Source organism: Caretta caretta, chromosome 5 (genome assembly GCF_965140235.1).
Source record: "Caretta caretta isolate rCarCar2 chromosome 5, rCarCar1.hap1, whole genome shotgun sequence".
Taxonomy (NCBI): Eukaryota; Metazoa; Chordata; order Testudines; family Cheloniidae; genus Caretta; species Caretta caretta.
In genome coordinates, this window is record NC_134210.1 from 117,479,950 (window position 1) to 117,498,206 (window position 18,257).

The window sequence follows — 18,257 nt, forward strand, 5'->3', positions numbered from 1 at the left end:
GCTGTGTGCATTTCCATGTACCCGTTCTTCAGGGGCAATTTTAGTACAAGCAGCACTGCTTCCATAGCTGGGTGTGGATCATATAAAGCATCCTAACCCTGCCCATGCACCTGGAACTGAGTCATACACTATTGTGCAAGAGCTTTGTGCTATATGTGTGTAAACCATGGAAGTTTTAGACTAAAAAATTATCTGGCAGGCTGCTGCGTTAGCGTTACAGTTACAAACGATTTAGAGGGCAATGATGTTTTCATCTTGGTATTTAACTGTGGCATAGCCTGTAGGTATGTTTGCAATCACACAGCGCCAACTCCATCCCCGGTGTAATATCAATGACCCCACTGGCATTACAACAGTGAATTACTCACATTCGGTAAAATATATATACACACACATATACCATAAGGTAAATACAGTGATGGCCTGCACTTTGAGTAGGCATTTATACCTTTGCAAAGCACTGCATTACAGGTTTGGTAGTATTTTACATCCACTTCCTTCAGAAGTAAATGGATACACAGTTTGAAGGGCAAAGGAGAATCAGCCCTAAGTGACTAGCACAAAGTCACAGAGAGCTTTAGTGTGCAATGAATACAGGATCAGAAGCTTGGGGAAAAACAGACACACTTAGTTTGATTACTGACAATTCCCCCTCCCCATCCACTACACTTGTCCTGATTCTGGCTAATTACAGGCTGTGCTGCTTATAGTTAAGGTTTTCACAATAAATTTCCCATGCTGGGTGTCTGCCTCAGGCCCAATGTGTGAGGAAAATTTCAGCTAAAATGGTTCAGCCATTTCTCAGAATGAGATTAGGGAACAATACATTGTTCTGCCCATGTTATAAAAATTCTTACCGCTGTTTCATTGAGGAGCTGTGGTATCTCCATGCTTTGGAATATGGACTTGAAATTTGACAGAGAGGGTCACGGTGGTGTCAAGCTTGCCTTTTGTCACCTCAGGCAAATCTGTTCAAGTTACAAGGCTCTGAAAAGCTCAGATCACATATGCTTAGTAGACACTTTTAAGGGTCTGGCAGCATGTTCCAGCCCCTCACAGCTCGTACATGCAGCCCTGATTGCACATGCCTTATCCCCAGAGGGTGACTGAATATACTCCAGCCCAGAGCTCATGGCTCTGAGTAGACATTCCCTTCCGTTTCTCCTCTCAGCTGCCAGGGGCTGCTGTGACACCAGGCACTGCAAATGTGAGCAGGCAGACTGTCTCTTCTGTGCTTCCAGTGCGCCCGCAGCTAGCACCCAGGCAGTGAGGGGAGTAGAAGGAATATGCCGCTTGACTGGAAATGCGAGGGAGTGGCAATAATAGCATGTGATCATGCACTAAAGACTGCAGCACAATGTACATATACTAGGGGGCTGAATTAAGGTTGCGCTGGACAACTTAATTCTGGCATTTTCTAGCTTGTGAGTGCTTGACTTTGCAACTTTTAAGTTTCTTTTCTAAAGTAGTTTTGGATGCAACCATTATAGACAGTGAGCACTACATATGTGGCTAATACTGTATTAGCCAATCACCACACCACACTTATTACTCAAGCACCTCAAACAAAACACAGGAGAAGCTTTATTTTCATTTATTTTTTATGAAAGTATTTTATTTTTGCGTCTCAACAGATGAAATTCATAACCTTGTTTTCTGATAAGACAATTTAAACATACAAAGCAATTACAACAATGTGCCTTTCAGCTTTTTAAATTTTATTTAATCAACTGACAGTTTGGAAGGACACAGACAATAGGGCTTTAGCAGAACAATGTTACAATTAAAAATTGATTCCTATGAAAAACAATTACAATCGTTGTTGAAAAGATGGAGTAGAGGTTTATTCTTTTGATTAGCACACACTGAATTAAAAACCATTAGTAATGAAATGAGGTGGTCTGTAGCTTTCCTTCCTGCGGAAGGAGAGAGGGAACTCATCATATTAAAACAGGGTCACAGAGGAGTGTCACTTTTAGCAGATTAAAAAAAAATCTCCCAGTCAAACACATCTGTCAAGTTCAGTTGTGACTTTTCATTCATACTACAACAAAGACCACCTGCGACAGGGAGTGCTTCCCCCCGTATTCTCTCTCTCTCTCTCTCTCTCTTTTTTTTTTTGCAGTAGTCTGAGTCCCCTGGGTAAATAAAATGCTTAGGTTTTTGAAGATATTGTTAAAAATAGAGATGGACCAATAGCCAAATTAATTCTGGGCAGATACCTATTTTCTGTCCAGACCTGAGAAGTGCAGTATATCCTCAACACCCATTCACTTCAGTTCTCACTGACTTGAGCTGAAGGTGTTCTTGAGTGGCAGAAGTGTACACACACACACACACACACACACACACAGTTGTTTTGTTCCCTTGTAAACAGCTGAAGAGGCAATTAAGGACCAGATTCTGATACTTCTACTCTTGTCAAATAACATATTACTTCATGAATATTCCCATTGACTGTAATGAGACCACCTGAGGAGCAAGGTGCTACTCAATATGAAAAAGGATATTGGAATTTGGCCCTTGGTTTGTGTCACTCTAGCTGATTACTCCATTGCAGAATAGGATCCAAAAGACAGAAGCTGGGGAAAAGGCAGTTGCAAATGTTTGGCTCATGGCTAATTAAAATAATCTTCATGAAAAGATCAAGGCCATCTTGGCCATGGTTCACCGTGGCGGCAAATACAGCAAAGAAATTGTTAGGTTAAATTTTGTAGGATAAACATTGAGATCAGGGGCCATGGCTTATTTGGAAACAGGGTACCTGTAGCTATTACAGCTTCGGATGTATTTGTGGGTCTTTTTACTTTCAAAAAACCCCGCAAAATTTGACTACATGATCAAAAACCTGTACAGCATCTCGTTTTTCAGCATTCTTGTAGAAGGAGATCAGCCAAAAGGAAAGCTTTCCAAATATATTTTCTAAGTAGTGTTCTAAATAATATTTCTAAGTAATATTCAGTTCTGAGCGCTCTCTCTCTCCCTCCCTCCCTCCCTCCCTCCTCTTTTTGTGTGCAGGTGACCATGTGTGGCTTGCATTCATTTTGGCATCTGTTCTTTACAGTCAAATGTACACATAGAATTTGTGGTGAAATCTATAGAGGGTTTAATCAAGCCCTGCAAAATAAATATATATTTTTTTAAACCAAGCATTTAACATATCTGTATAAGTGATAAAGCATTGAATTGGGGAAAAGGGAAAGGCTGGTTAATGTGTTTCTTTGACACAAAATGTCAGGTCATACTTTGCAATTTCTCTGCAAACATCATTATTCTAATTCTAAATATGGAGGAACCACTGAGTATAGAGTAGACCACTGCTACCACCCCAAGCATAATTTCTGGGAAAATTTTGTAGAGCTTGTTTTGGATTTCTGAGCATTTATCAAAGTATCTATCTAAATGTCTTTTCTTTAATGGTACCATGTGTAAAGAATTTTCACTCCTTAGTGTGCAATTAATAGAACACCCTCAGCTCCCTAGGTTTTTAACCCTTGAGCTCAGCAGAAGACTATTCCTGATCAAAGGTAGATATTGTTATCCCAATTTACATAGGGAAACTGAGGCAAAGGCACAGACTTAGTGTTAGTGCTTTGCTTAAAACTTGGAAATATCTGGTTCCCAGACCTGGGCTTATACTATTAGGCCTCAGCTCTTTCTGACAGCTAGACCATCCCAGAGAAACACTGTGCTGATCAGATTTCTTTTAGCAAAATGTGACAGCCTGCCAAATCCACTATAGCAAAGACAATCAGACTCCATGAACCCCATTAAAATTAAAGCTCTTATATAAATCAAAGGAGTGTTTTGTGTCTGTAAACTCTTTGCAGTGCAAGCCTGTTCTCTGCTCAAGAAATGAATTACCAACAGGACATTAGAACTGATGCATTGTGCAGACTTCAATCTAGTGTGGTAGCTTTGTAAGCGGAAATGTTGTTTGGTTTTAGTAAATAGCGACACTTTATATAATGGATGTAACCTATTAGTCTTTGTACATACAGCTAATAGCTCCTAGCAAAAGTAAGAGATTAAATTTACTAGCATTGTCTTCCTATAATAAATAAGTGTGCTCTATCACTGGTGCTTTTGAAAAATATAAACTGCAAAGTTATTGGAAAATAGCTCACAAAAATATAACTTCCACTTTACAAAGTGATGAAGTAAATAAGATCATCCAGCTGGTGATTACAGCCCTAACTAGCTAAATGACTCCCTTAGGTGTTAATTGCTGATCCAGGTCTTGCAACCCTGAACAGGATCCCAGTTCTGAGGCAAGGTGTTAAACACCAGTGTCACATCATCTTCTATCAGAGCTTCAATTTCATTTGCTCTCTATCATCAGACTTTGTGTTTCACTAACTCATTACTGTACCATGTTTTCTCCTTAATTACTAAGGGTGAAACTGGGCCCTCCCAACACAGAGACTAAAGACTCTGGCTTTGTGTGTGGAGCTCCATGGAGCTTAAGGGAGAAGGAATTGACACCCCAATCTAGAGGCACGACAGAGGGGAGCTTGTTGCCCTCTGTGGCCAATGCATGTGGTTTCTGAGTCCAGGAGAATGACCCTTGGTCAACACCCAGTGGATCCTGGAATAAGTGAGCACACATTCCGTCAGTCCAGAGAATGCAAGGGATACACAGGCCCCCTCTTATACAGCCACTCCAAACGTGACCCCAATATGGAAGGCTAAATACAAGGGTTATATGGTTCAAAGGATAGTGTGAGCTCTCCACACACAGGAGTATATAATCTTATGGGACCAGGGGTTATTAACAAATGTGCCGCATTCTACTCTCCCTTCCTCCCTCTCCTCTTCAAAGACTGCATTCACTTGAGATCTGACAAACCTTTTGGATGCATTTTGCCATTTAAACATGAAAGGCTTTCATCTCTCCCATACCTGTCTTCCCAGCTCACATGAAAACATGTTGAATCAAGTATCTGGTAAGAGAAATAGTAGTTGATGTGGATGCAGGGGGAAAATATCCAAGTATTTCACCCTCCCCCTTCTTTTTAAAAATTTATTTATTTAAAGGCAATTTCAATGATTTGATAGTCATGGAGACTGAAGTCTTCTATGCATCTTGAAAGAGATTTTTAAAATCCCTAGGGCCTCCAGGCACATAGAGACCACTGATTTTCAATAAAAATTGTGCTCCTAGATATATTGGGTGCTTTTGAAAAATCTCTTGCAAAACTCCTACAGCCCAGACGGAGATAGCAGAAACCTACTTATTATGACTTGCCAATGTGTCTCATACCTCTTCTGAAGGGGTCAGCTTTATGGGAGAGAGGAGTTCATTCTCCATGCCCATTCAGTCCCTGTGCTGAAATTTTCAAGGAGGTTGCCAGTGACTTAGTGCCCGGGGTGGTGGTGATGGTGTTCTCTGTCTGGTCTGCTGCAAGATCTGGATACATCAGACAAGACCAGATGATAACTTGTGATATTGGAACAGGTTATATTTCTGGAGACAACATCAGGTAGCCCAGAAAAGGAACCATAATGGCATAAAAGAATCATAAAATTAGAGGTGGAAGAGCTCTTTCAGGACATCTTGTGCATCTTTCCAAACTGCAGCATTCTCAGCTCTTTAGGAGGAGGTGGGATGGTTCTTCTGTCATGTCATGCTGAAGCTGAATGCATCTTTGCAGACTGGCAATGGTATTCTCAGATGGAAAGGAAAAGAAAGGAAAAACAAAAATAAGCCAAATTCACCTCAGGTCTAATACCAGCTTTGGCCAATGTAGACACTGGTGGAGGTCCCTGGCATCGACACTGCCAAGGGAGGAGACTGCAGTAGCAGAAAGCAGCCAAAACCTTCCTTCTGCTGAGGAGAAGAAAGTAGCATTGCGGGGGTGGGGTCTCAAAGATGTGTGGAGATGTTGTCAGGACGACTGAGGAGAGCACTAATTCAGCACCTCCGTATCACTGCTCCCATCAATGAGATTCCAATGGGTGTCCAACCTGCTGTGATGATAACACCATGCCTATCCTTCCTCAAGCTAAATCCCTCTGGGTGCAAAGAGCCCTGCTTGAGCCAGTAATGTTTTTACAGCAACAAAGCAGTTAAATCTTAGTTCAGTGACCCTGCAAATAAAAGCTCCAAAGTGAGCAAAGGGCTGTTCTGTATCTGACAGCATCAGATAAAACTCTTGGCATGTAGTTCTCCTTTCCTCTAGCTCCTTCTCACTGTGCCAAGGGAAGATGAGACTTCTGACAGTCGGGATAGGCCAGGACACTACCTATGGCTCTTTCCAACAGCGCTGATCATGAGAAAGACCTAAGGAGAAATCCTGGCACTATTGAAATACATGGCAAAACTTCCTCTGGCTTTACCCCTGCTGAGTAGATAAATGCTGAGCACAGCTCTTTCTGCTCTAACTTGTTTCTCCCCAGCAGACAATTTGATCCCACACAAGGGACTGTATTTTGGAAAACCTCTGTGAAGATAAGATTAAGTCTCTGGGCTGGACTGCCTCCTCCCTCCATAAAACTCCTGAGATGGGACTAAGATGGAAGAAAACTCCACAAGATTCACATCCTGGAGAGCATGGGGGTGGCAGAGCTTGCCAACCTCAGAAGGAATAGAATTTGGGATCGCTTTCAAATCCCAGTAGAGTCACCCTACCTCCTGGCAATGTGTTTCCATTGGAGTCATGGTTCTAGGGCTTCTCCTGGGACCCACCTTTAAGGAGGAGATTCCTCAGCACAGAAGGCTCCATAGAAAAGGCAATATACAGTCTGTGGCTGTCTTACCTTCCCGCTGTAATCTCTATGGGGCTGGTGTGCAGGAGTCCTGCCTGCCTCTTCCCATCATGGGCTTAATTGCTGCTTGCCCTTGACGCTGCAGAGGGCACTATGTGAGGTAGGGATGGAGGGTTGAACTTTGTACATGGAAATCCCCCCTCTCCATACCTATCCTGGGGATGTGACTTGTCCATCTTGTTTTTCCCATGCCTGGGAGCTTTAAGATGTGGCTAGCTGGGAAACAGAACTCAAAAGCAATGAAGTCCTGTGCTGATGGCTGAATTATGCCATCAGCAACATAAGAATTCAGATATTTATCCTGCAGGCAGATAAATATCCTTCACTTTGTTGTCTAACATTATGTGAACCCCGACCAGTTAGCTTACTTTAGTGAATTGTGGCAGAATGCTTTTTTAAAAAAATATAGAATAATAGAAACAAATGAGAGATGGAAAAATCCTGCTAGGTCATACAATCCATCTCCCTGCTCTTTCATGTTCTTGAGTGCTTTATCTGGTGAAGTTCTAAATGACACAAGAAAAAGAGTTTCCCCTACTCCCCCGGGATGACTATCCCACAGTCAGAGGACTCATAATGAGGACATCTTCCTGATATTGGGGCTGTATTGTGAAGTTCTTTATATCCCATATGCCACATCGTGGGACTTGGTCTCCCACTAGTGACTGGTGCACATTAGAGGTTAAAGGGTCTATTACACTTACCAGCTTGGGAGTTTTAGTTCTTTACCTCAAGCAGGACAGGCTCATACTTTTAGTTCAAAAGGTCATAGGTTCAAGCCCCCCAATAACCTATAGCAGATGATAGTGATAGGATCATAGTGATCCAGATGGTCCCTTCCCATTCTAAGTCCAGTCCCCTGCTATCGGAGACAACCTCGTCAAATAATCCCATTCGTAAACTTATCAAGATCCACTTTAAATGCATTATGTTGTTCGTCACACTTTTCTTAGCCTTCATTTAGAGTTTTGACTAAGGACTTCTAGACTCAATGTGAGTAGACTACAATTTTTCTTTGCTTGGTTACATTTCATTACCCCCTGGAAAAAAGCAAACAGTTATGATGGAAGTGTAAACTTTCTTCAGTTTTCTCAGTAAGTTTTACAAGTCCATGGAATTATTTATTGAGGATTGGTTATTTTGGCTATGTATGATACACACTGTGACATAAGCCCTAAGAACAAAACAAAATGAAACAAAAAATGACATTCAGGACAGTTCTCATGAGAAACAAAGCTCTTTGTCATTAGCATTAGCAATATTTTGAAACAAGCTTTCAGACAAACCCAAGTTGCCATCTGCTTCATAGATCATAACAACAGGGCTGTTTCATTTTCCATCCGTAATTATGACCATATAAATTTAAAATAAAATACAACACAACTGTTTTTCTGCTTTACCTCATCACCTTTTAAAAATCACATTTAAAAAGTTAAATCACATTTTAAAAAAATCACAAGTTTAAAAAACTAAATCAAATATAACTTATTTTTGCACACACAAACATATACATATGAACTACAGATGTTTGCAGATGGATTTCAGTATGTGTGACAATATTATAATATTTATATGCTATGGCAACCCCACCCTAAACAATGAAAGACTTGTTATCATATACTTGCATATAAGACAGTTTTAGATTGTAAATTCTTTTGGAGCAGGGGCAGTCATTTACTACATTTGTATAGTGCCTAGCACAGTGGGTGCCCCATCTTGCTGGCCGCTATTAACTACCACAATATAAATGTATTTGTTATTAAATAATAATTTGCTTTCCGAAATAATGCTGCATTATCCCATGTATAAACTTACCCCTCCCCAACAGTTAACTTGAAATTTTAGCTTAAAATTCTGGGTTTATACATGAGTTTATATGGCAGCTGATTTGCTATTACCGCACATAGCAATGTACAGCTTGTTAGTTTGGGTCTGTTGTGTTTATTTATTTATTGCAAATCTGAATATTCATCTCCTGCTCAGCCAGCAATGGTAACTATTAAAGCAATCTGAACAGAAGGTATGCCAATGAAGTGAAAAATAAATAAAACATACATTCTGCATGTTTTTCATGCTAGCTCTCTTAGTATAGAAAACAAAGGGCCAGATTCCAATATCAGCTTTACCAATGTAAACCAGGAAGGCCACCATTATAATGATTGGAGTTACTCGTGATTTACACCAGCCTAATTGAGATAAGTCTGGCTTCAGTTCTTTTGCTCTAACACCTTTGCTCATTGGATACAGACATTTTGCCACCAGTTAGAATAAAATGTCAATTAGCAAGTTACAAGATGAAAATCTGCTCATCTGTTGTCTTCTATTTTGCAGATTAGGGACAAAGTTTTCCTTAAAAATAAAATAAAATGGAACATTTTCTTGACTATTCCAGTGCTTTTCTCATTCTGTTCATGCTATAAATAAAGATTTCTATTTCAGGCTGGCATTCTATCAAAGCACCTGCTTCTAGTAAAAGGGGAAAAAATCAGAATCATTCAACCTACGGATTGCTGTCGGCATGTGATTATCTCAGTAGCAAGAAGAACTGTGCAAAACTTGGCTGGTTTCATTGGCAGGGAAAGTTAATTCAAACCTAGTTCTTGGGCGAGGTTCACACATCATAAGATTCTACTTGGAGCTCTAGGTCCCAAATACTCAATGAAACTCCTCCAAATCTGTAGTTGGGGTCAAAGTCATGTGAAGGGTGCATGTGTGAAGAGCTAGAAGAAAGACAAATGGTTGCAACCAACTGAGATTTTTATAACTGCTTAAAGGATTTGGATGCACAAGTCCTATTACATTTAATGGGAGCTGGGCATCCAAATTGCTTATATGGCTTTGAAAAATCTCACCCATTCTCCTCAGTGACTCTCCAGCAACCAGCCCAATGATCGGTTGATCTATCACATAGTTTGTTATTCCCCATGGCGGTTATTTAACTTTTAACCCAGCACCAGCAACAATTCATCTTCTCTTAACTATTGAATGAAATAAATGGCTTTTCAGTTATTTCTTTCTTAAGTCTATCTCACCAAAGGCTCTCGCAGAGCAGGGGAGGACTATCCTTGAATCTTGGGGATACAGGCCACGGGATCCAGTGTTTGGCCAGATGCTGCATTACAGCAAAACAGCTGTGTGTAGTGCACTAACTTCTTGCTACTGCCCAGGTGCTGGTTTTAGGAGATAAGAATTAAGACCCAGAGGGAAGGATTGGAGCTGGTGACCTTTACCCACCTCACTCACTCCTCAGCTGAGCTGGTAAGAAGAGAGAGGAGGCAGCAGGAAGAGGAAGTGGAGAAGAGCCACAATTGCCACCCCATAGGCTGGAAAGACATCACAAAAGAAAGGGAGTGATACCATGGAAGGATTGGAGTAAAGAAAGAGGAAATAATTACCATTGGCAGAAAGATGGAACAAGTGGATTCACCACAGTGAGGGATATGGGAGGAAGAGGCATGCCTTGAAGATTCCAGAGTGGAGCGCAGGACTACTGGCCTCCTCCCAAACACAATGGAAGGGGTGCTGGCAAACATGAATTCCTCAAGATGACAACAACAGATGGGGAAGCCAAGGGTAGCTGGAGGTACCCTTTTGTGAGACCTGGTGGTTGGGTTTGGAGGAGCATCCACATGTTAGACTGCTTGACTGAAACAAGCCCAAAATCTGCAGCAAATGATGGCTAAGCTCACTATGGGGGAACATATATTTGTACATAAATTGTGTGTGTTGGCATTTTCCCCAGTTAATAAGTGTTATCTGTCTTTTCAGAATATGAGCTCTTCAGGACAGAGAACACGTATATATCAGTGCATAGAGTGCCTAGCACAGCTGGTGGCTATCCTTACTGGGGCTTCTGGGTGCTCCTGTTTTATCAATAATGTGCAATAATAATGATGAGTGTTTAGAGTGTCTCCCATAACTGGATTTCTATGTAATTTCACAATGTTGAGGGTGTGATTTCATATCTTTCTGCATGGTGATGTTATCACTTGCAGATCCATGTCATGATGCAATATATGGGAAAGAAAATGTATATTTTGGGTCATGTAATAGAGGGAAATCTTTAGAGACAGCCTCAAATGCCCCCACACCTAACACACCATATTGCACCACCACCCTCTAACAGCTCCTAATTGCCTGCCTTATTTCAATAATGGTTTCTGAAAACATTGCCAGCTATTGACATCTGCAAGCAGAATATAGAACAAGGATAGTCTGTTCAGGAAGGCTGAGCTATCTGGATGGGAGGAAACTCGGTGAGTCCAGCTGAGTTGATGGGTGGGAGAATGTTGGCAGTGGATGTTGCCTGGCCGAAGAGTAAGGCCAGAACAAAAAATGTATTGTAGGGTGTCATAGAGCTCTCAGGGGACCAGGTAGTCTAGCGGGTAGCACACCCATATAGCCTCTCAGCAGGAAGGCCTTTCAGTCCAGTTCCTCACCAAAGGATAGGTTTAGCTTCACCTTCAGTTTGCAGCATCCTTGACCTCTTTGTATCAGAGGGGGAGTGAGTCTGGAATGTGCTTATGCTCCCAGGCAGCAGGGGCAGTTGGCAGGGGAGCCTGGGCCCTCTCACCCCACTGGGCTGCGACCCAGGGCCCTGTGACAGTCAGCAGTCTCCAGCACCCTGGAGTGCCCTCAGAGTTGTCCTCCCTGGGGCACTTCCTACCATCTCTCTCTCCTCACAGCTCCAAGTCCCATATCGATAACAAAAGAACAGTCAACTAAACCTTCAGCCCTAACCGAGCTCAGCATGCAGCCCTCTTCCACACAGGGATACTTCTGAGGCACCCTTGTCCAGAAGACCTCAAAGTAAGTCTGTCTTCTTCCCCTTCTGAGCTGAGTTGCTCCCTTTTAAGCTTTCGCTCCAGCTGGAGTATGCTCTGCAGGTCTGCAGAGGTGAGGCTACCTGGGCTCAGTACTGTCCTTTAACTGCTTCGGGCCCAATGTGGGGTTTGTACACCGTATCACACAGGGTAGCTGAAAGTCTAGACATGTCAGTGTACTTGGGTGCTGGTTGCTCTTCATCCTGACCCTAGTGTCATGCTGTTCTAATATCACCTGGTGACTATTTCCTTTTGATATTGCTCCACATTCCTTTTTAATGCAGTTCTGGGGAGTCACAGTATTCATGCACGCTGTAGATTACAAGGCAGGAGCACAATGTGACCTTCGCTTGTCAAAGCAGGGGGATTAGTTTGTTTGGGAGATGCAGTCTGGGTCTTACAGATTTTAGAAGTGGGGTGAGTGATGAGCCTCCTTTCTTCAGTCCCTCTGATGCATTCGCCCCCTGGGACTTCTGCTGCTTTCAACTCTTCCAACTTCTTCCTTTCAAAACCCATGGACTGCATGGCTGCAGCTCACAGTTCTGGTGCTTTAATCACCATGGGATGCCACTTGCATTTGTACGTCTGTAAGTCCTTACAACCAACTCTTTCGAGGTAGACAAAAGACAAGTAAAAGCTAGGGCTAAGGGTTCAATTTGTGCTCACTTTCATTCACTGGCAGGCCCCAGTTATGCATGGGGATACACTAGGGTAGACCCTGAGCAGCAGCAGCAGTCCCAATAACTCAGTTTAATTCCTCTGAAACTAAACTGGCCTGCAGTCAAGGAAGCTGCTTTCACTCTCTGCTTTCAAAGGAAGGTGAGCAACTGGTCCAAATTTACATAGATTGGACGTGCATAAGGGGCAGAATAAATACTCCTCTGGTCACTGCTCCCATATGTTTGCAAACAGAGCAGCGAAGTGCTTACCTAGAGTCAGAACCTGCATTCTTTGCTCACTCAGTGAAGTCAAGGGCAGATGCCCAAGAAGTATAGGATCAGGTTTATGGGAAGCCAAAAAACAAAATGGGGATAAAATGATTGGTGCCCTATTCTGCCATCTTTACTCATGTTAAGTGGTATCTTACTCTTTGCAAAGTCCCAGTGAAATAAATGGGGCTGTCTAAAGGAGTAGTGTACTACCGAATGCACAGGAAATAGAATCAGGCCATGAGCAAACAGCGGTGTTCGGACAACAAAGCCCCGAATGTACTACCATCCTCTATCTCTTGCTGTGTGTAGTCCTATGGACTAAGTCTCGGCAAGGCCTGCATAGTTATGGATTTTACTACCCACATCATTTTTCATTTAAGTTGCCAGTTCCAGTACCAATCAGATACCCTAACAGCACAATAACTATTTCATTACTTCTGAGATACTGTTTCCAGGTGGGGTGGGGAAGAAGAGGGAAAGGGAAGGGTTCAGCAATGGGGTAGTAGTTAAACTTGAAAATACAATACATTCTAGATTAGTTTCTATGAATACAGCTCTTCCTGATTTTCCCATCACTTTCTTTTTCCTTTTTTTGTGTAATTTAAAATAAACAAACAAACAAAAAAGCCATCCACTTGGATATGTACCAACCACCTAAACCAGAATTCAGCAGCACTTTTGCTCAAAACGTTGATTTTATTGTCAGAGTTAAATCAGGTCATCATCACTACAGGGGAAATGGATTGCTAATGGATAAATGATAATTACAAGGGAAAGGCAAATGGAAATGTCTCCAATTGATAATTCAGCCATTTTTCCCCCCTCATTTATTTATTTATTTTACTATCCATATAAACGTACAATAGCGTTTCAGTGGCTCTGCTGTTTGATCAGCAAAAACAATCTCTCTGTTGTCACGTGTTTATTCAGGGATCACTTCATTTCATTAAAATTCCATAGAATTTCAAAGGACAAAAGGATTATTCCCCACCATATAAATCCCCAGTAATCTAATGTGGTGCATAAAAAAAGGGAACACCCCCTTTGTCCTCAACTACATGAAATGTAGCAATGATTTAAATGGAGATCAACCACGCAAAACAACAGGTTGAGATTTTCAATGCAGTCTAGGTCCTGATCCTGCATTCTGAATCAGGGATCTGCCTGGACAGACTGTAGCCTAGGGGAGTTAAACACCCCTCTTTATTTATAGCAACAGAAGAACTGTGTCTAAATCCCATAGCTCTGCTGTGAAAATCTCAGCCAAAGAACATGGGTAACTTTTTCAAAAGTGGCTAAGTCCCAATCAGAGTCAGTCAATCTGATTCATGCTCCGAAGTGTCCATGTCAAATTTTCAAAATGAGACTTAGGCTCCCAAGTCACATAGGCACTTTTGAACAGTTTACCCTAGGTTGATTTTATGCTCATTCTAGTTAAACACATTGATTATTATTCTTACGCAAAGTTGTTCCAAATAATTTATAAATCATATATAATTGCCAACCAAACATTTAAATAAATTAATCTATGGCTCATATTTATCAGGACATTACAAGGTGGTTAAACACTACCCCCTCCCACCAAGAGTTGGAAAATACTAGTACTCTGAAATATCTTTTTGATACCAACAGTACAATGAGTTGACATTACAGTTCCAAGCCCTTTTTGCATGATCTTTAGAGGAATAAAACAAACACATATATAAAGATAACCAGTGTTCCTCTTGCCTTTTCCCCTCCACATAAACAAACAAATGAAAAAAACCCAACAGATTGCCACCTCATGCTCTGGGCCATTGTCCCTAAAAAACCCAAGACAATACAATTATTAAAATGGCAGATTGAAGTAATCTGTTAATGGAAATTAGCTTTTGTGTTTATATGTTATTTATTAATAGATGGGATGAGATTGACAGTGGCTAGAAGTTCATTATAATTGGCAGTACTTTGGCCTTTTGGAGGCTATCATGTTTTAAACATTTCTTTAGGAGCATGATCCTCGTATTATGCATGGATACCTCTGGTTTATTGGCATTGGAGAAGAGTTCATTCCTATCAACAGAGCTTTTATACATTTTAATTCACTCCCGCAAATATTAAGGTGACCATATGTTCCTAGGAGTACACAGAATGCATTACCTTCTTTCCTTTCCCCCCAGTACACATTAACATTTTAAGAATGGCTTGGAAATTAAAACCAAGGGGTGACAAAAACAGATCTCTTTTTTCAAAGTATAATTTATCTCATTTATAGGTCTGTTACGCCTAGTAGGTGGTGCTCTCCTGGGTGAGAACCAGGGCTTTGTTACAGTAAACTGGTCCAGTGTGATATCACAGATATAAAAAATATTCCATTCTGTATCAAAACTAGGCACATGCCTTTTATTTATATGAAGAGAAGATCAACAGAGCAGGACATTTGTGCCCTAAGCTATGTCTCTCTGGTCTTCTACATGAGAACAAAAGTATCTTGTGTTGTCTCATCAGTAACTACAGAGGTCTAATTTTAGGTTTGACTGTAGTTAAGGGGAGGAGTGACATCACACTTGGGTCAGTCTCGGTGGATATCTCAAAGCACAGCCTCTCATTCATATTGCTTTAAAATGTACACAGTATGTATGTATATTAAAAAAAGATAAGATCAATTTCTTTGTGGTGTTGAACCAACTATAAGGTATGATGCAAGGCTTTAACAAATGAGATCTATAGATACAAATTTCACTGTAGAGTATGTTTTAGACAAATGTGTCTTTTTTAATATGTAAATCCTACACTGTAGGGTTTTTTTCCTTTCTTTTTCTTTTTTGTAGTGCTAGAAAATGTTGAACAACTGTCCATGAACATGAGCCAACCGTTCATTACTGAGATCCCCAGAATGCCAATATTTGCAATGCAAACAATTAGTACCATTTACCAACTATTTGAAAGGCCCTGACACACATGCCTCAAGGTTAGGAGGCTCTACTTTACAACTCCAAATAGTCTTTCCATTTCCACATAACCATTTGACACAGTGACAGCTGCATTAAGCTGCCTCCGCCTAGCAATTCCACATGCCAGGCTTGTTTAACTGGTTATAATGCCACAGAAAAACCACTGCTAGCAGTATACCATCAAATCATTTTCATATTGAACCTCCGTGGTCCAGCAACCTCCCCTTCAACTACAGCACCGTTGTTTTTGCGGGGGACATACTCAAGGTCAATGCTGGTTTTGTGCTTGCCTTTCCCTCGGCTCCACACAAAAAGAAGTAGGAAACAAAATAAAACAACTCCAAGGAATGTGAAACAGCCCATGGCTGTGGACACCAGTATTGTCTTAAGGTCCAGAGAGAAGGTGTTCACACTGGTTCCATTGGAACTGGTGTCATTGGAGTCTGTCATATACATAGGGGTCCTATTGGCGTAAAGGAAACGGTCCGAAGTGAATCCTTTTACCGTAAGGGAGGCTGAGTATGTGTCATTCCCAGCTGCGTTACTTGCAATACAAATGTAGAGTCCAGTGTCTTGATCTTGAGCAAATCGGATCTCCAGCATGCCATCTCCCAGCACTGTGGCTCTTCCATTTGATTTAGTTGTGATCAGCCTCCGTCGTGGCGTCACCCAGGAGATGGTGGGTTGAGGGTCCCCATCGGCATTGCACATCAGCTGCACTGTCTGTCCTTCCTCCACTACCAGGTACTGCAGTTTCTTGTCTCGTATCTTGGGCTTCTTGCAGGTGAAATAAAAGGAAAGGGCGGTGCTGTGAAAGTCTTGGAACAGCTTCTCTCTGACGCTGTCTGGGCCGGCACACATAGGCTGCTGACTACCAAACTGTAAGATAGGCTGCCTTTGTAATAGCCAAAGGAGGCGGCAATCACAAGCCAGGGGGTTATTGTTAATGCAGAGGATCTCAAGAGTTTGGGGGGAATGGAATACATTCTCTTCTAGCGTTTCTAACAGGTTTTGGGACACATTAAGTACACGCAAGAACCGGAGCCCTTGGAAAGCATGTGGTTCAATGGTACGTAACTGGGCCCCCACCATGTGCAATTCCTGCAGACGCACTAAGTCTGCAAACATGCCTGCCTCAATGGTGCTTATGGGGTTGAAGGAGAGATTTAGGTGTGTCAGGTAAACCAGGTGTTTAAGAGCAGAATAAGGTATTGCAGACAGGTTGGTGTTGGTGACTGAGAGAGAAGTGAGGTTGAGACCATACAGGCTATTGGCAGGCATCATGTCCAGTAAAGGCCAATAGTTGATCTCCAGGTCTTTTAGGCGAAACAATCTCTTAAAGGCATACACAGGCAAAAGGTTAATGTTGAGATGTCTCAGATGCAGACTGATGAGGTTGTGAAGGTGGGAAAGGGCTTCTGTTGGTACAGCTGTTAGGTTGCATTTCTCCAGGGTGAGCTGCTCCAGGCTAAGCAGTCCACTGAAGGCCCTGTGGGATATATAAACCAAATCATTGTCCCCAACCTCAAGGGACTTTAGGTTATGCAGATCCTGAAACATGTAGTCCAGCAAAATGACAATCTTGTTTTCACTTATATCAAGCTTGGTTAAGTTTGACAACCCTGTGAATACCCCGAGCGGGACTAGCTTCAGACGGTTTCCTTTCAGTCTCAGAGAGCGCAAGTTGAAAAGATTGTTAAAGGCTCCAGGCTCTACATTGGCAACAATATTGTCACTGAGGTCTATCTCCTCGAGCAGCGGGTAGGATGTGAATTCCTCAGGGTTGACGCTCTTCAGCCGGTTCTTGCTTAGATCCAGGATTTTGGTCTCGATGGGGATACCCTCAGGGATGGAGATCAGGCGCCTCCTGTGACAGCTGACAGACTTGTTCTGCGCTGAGCACTCACAGCGGGCTGGGCAGCCTATGGTGGACCCCATGAAAACGAGCAGCACAGCCAGACCTAGGAATGGCTGCCAGCATGATATGGCCGTGTGAAGCATGACTCCACCGATGTTGTTTACTCCTCGGTCACGAGCCTGGCAGAAGAGTGAAGAAAAGGGGGAGAAGTTAAGTTAGTAGCTAAATACTGTTTTAACCAGATTTCTGGCATCCATTTCAGAGCAGTCTCATAGATTTCCATTCAAAACCACAACAAAAGCCATAGCAAATGGAGACAAAAGGAAAACATATTTCCATTACAAGTCAAGGGACATGTCTAAGAATCCGTTCATTTGGCATTCTGCCCCCAGATTTTAGATACATCATGCAGCAGTTTTTCCTACTGGATGCAGTGACGGGGGTATTTTTTTCCCATTTGAGTCTCTGCATGACGGTGCTGCTGCTAAATCAGACACTCTATGCTAACAGGTCTAGCAATAAAGTGAATCACGCTTACAAAATGTATGCAGCACTGGGACTCAATGATGTGATATTAAAACTTTTGTCTTTCCTGTTTCAATATTTTAACTGTGAACCTTAAGTTGCATTCACTTCATTTGTATAGAAAAGAGAGTTTCCTAGCAAGAGAAGGATTCCTATTAGCATTTATTGTACACATTATAGTGATATACAGATTGATACATACTCTCTATATATATGGATGATGGAACTGGTGCATATATATATACACACACACACACACACACACACCCCTACCTATATGGAACTGGTGCACGATAGACCGATAGATAAATAATAGAACTGGTGAATCTCTGATTAGCACTTCAATTAAGAACAAATCAATTCTTGCTGAAACTTTGCTTTAGCTTCACAAAGAGGTTTTATTAATTTCTCGGCCCCA

At 41.8% G+C, this 18,257-nt stretch overlaps 1 protein-coding gene across 3 annotated transcripts in view; it reads right to left on the reverse strand.

Moving 5' to 3' along the window:
- Positions 1–1,579: 1,579 nt before the first annotated feature.
- LINGO2 (leucine rich repeat and Ig domain containing 2) overlaps positions 1,580–18,257 on the reverse strand; it is a 763,677-nt gene continuing 746,999 nt past the window's right edge. For all 3 annotated transcript variants that reach the window (XM_075128833.1, XM_048851917.2, XM_075128832.1), the window contains one exon: positions 1,580–17,493. In XM_075128833.1, coding sequence (XP_074984934.1) covers positions 15,637–17,457 — 1,821 coding nt within the window. In that variant the 5' untranslated portion in view covers positions 17,458–17,493 and the 3' untranslated portion in view covers positions 1,580–15,636. The remainder of the gene's footprint in view (positions 17,494–18,257) is intronic.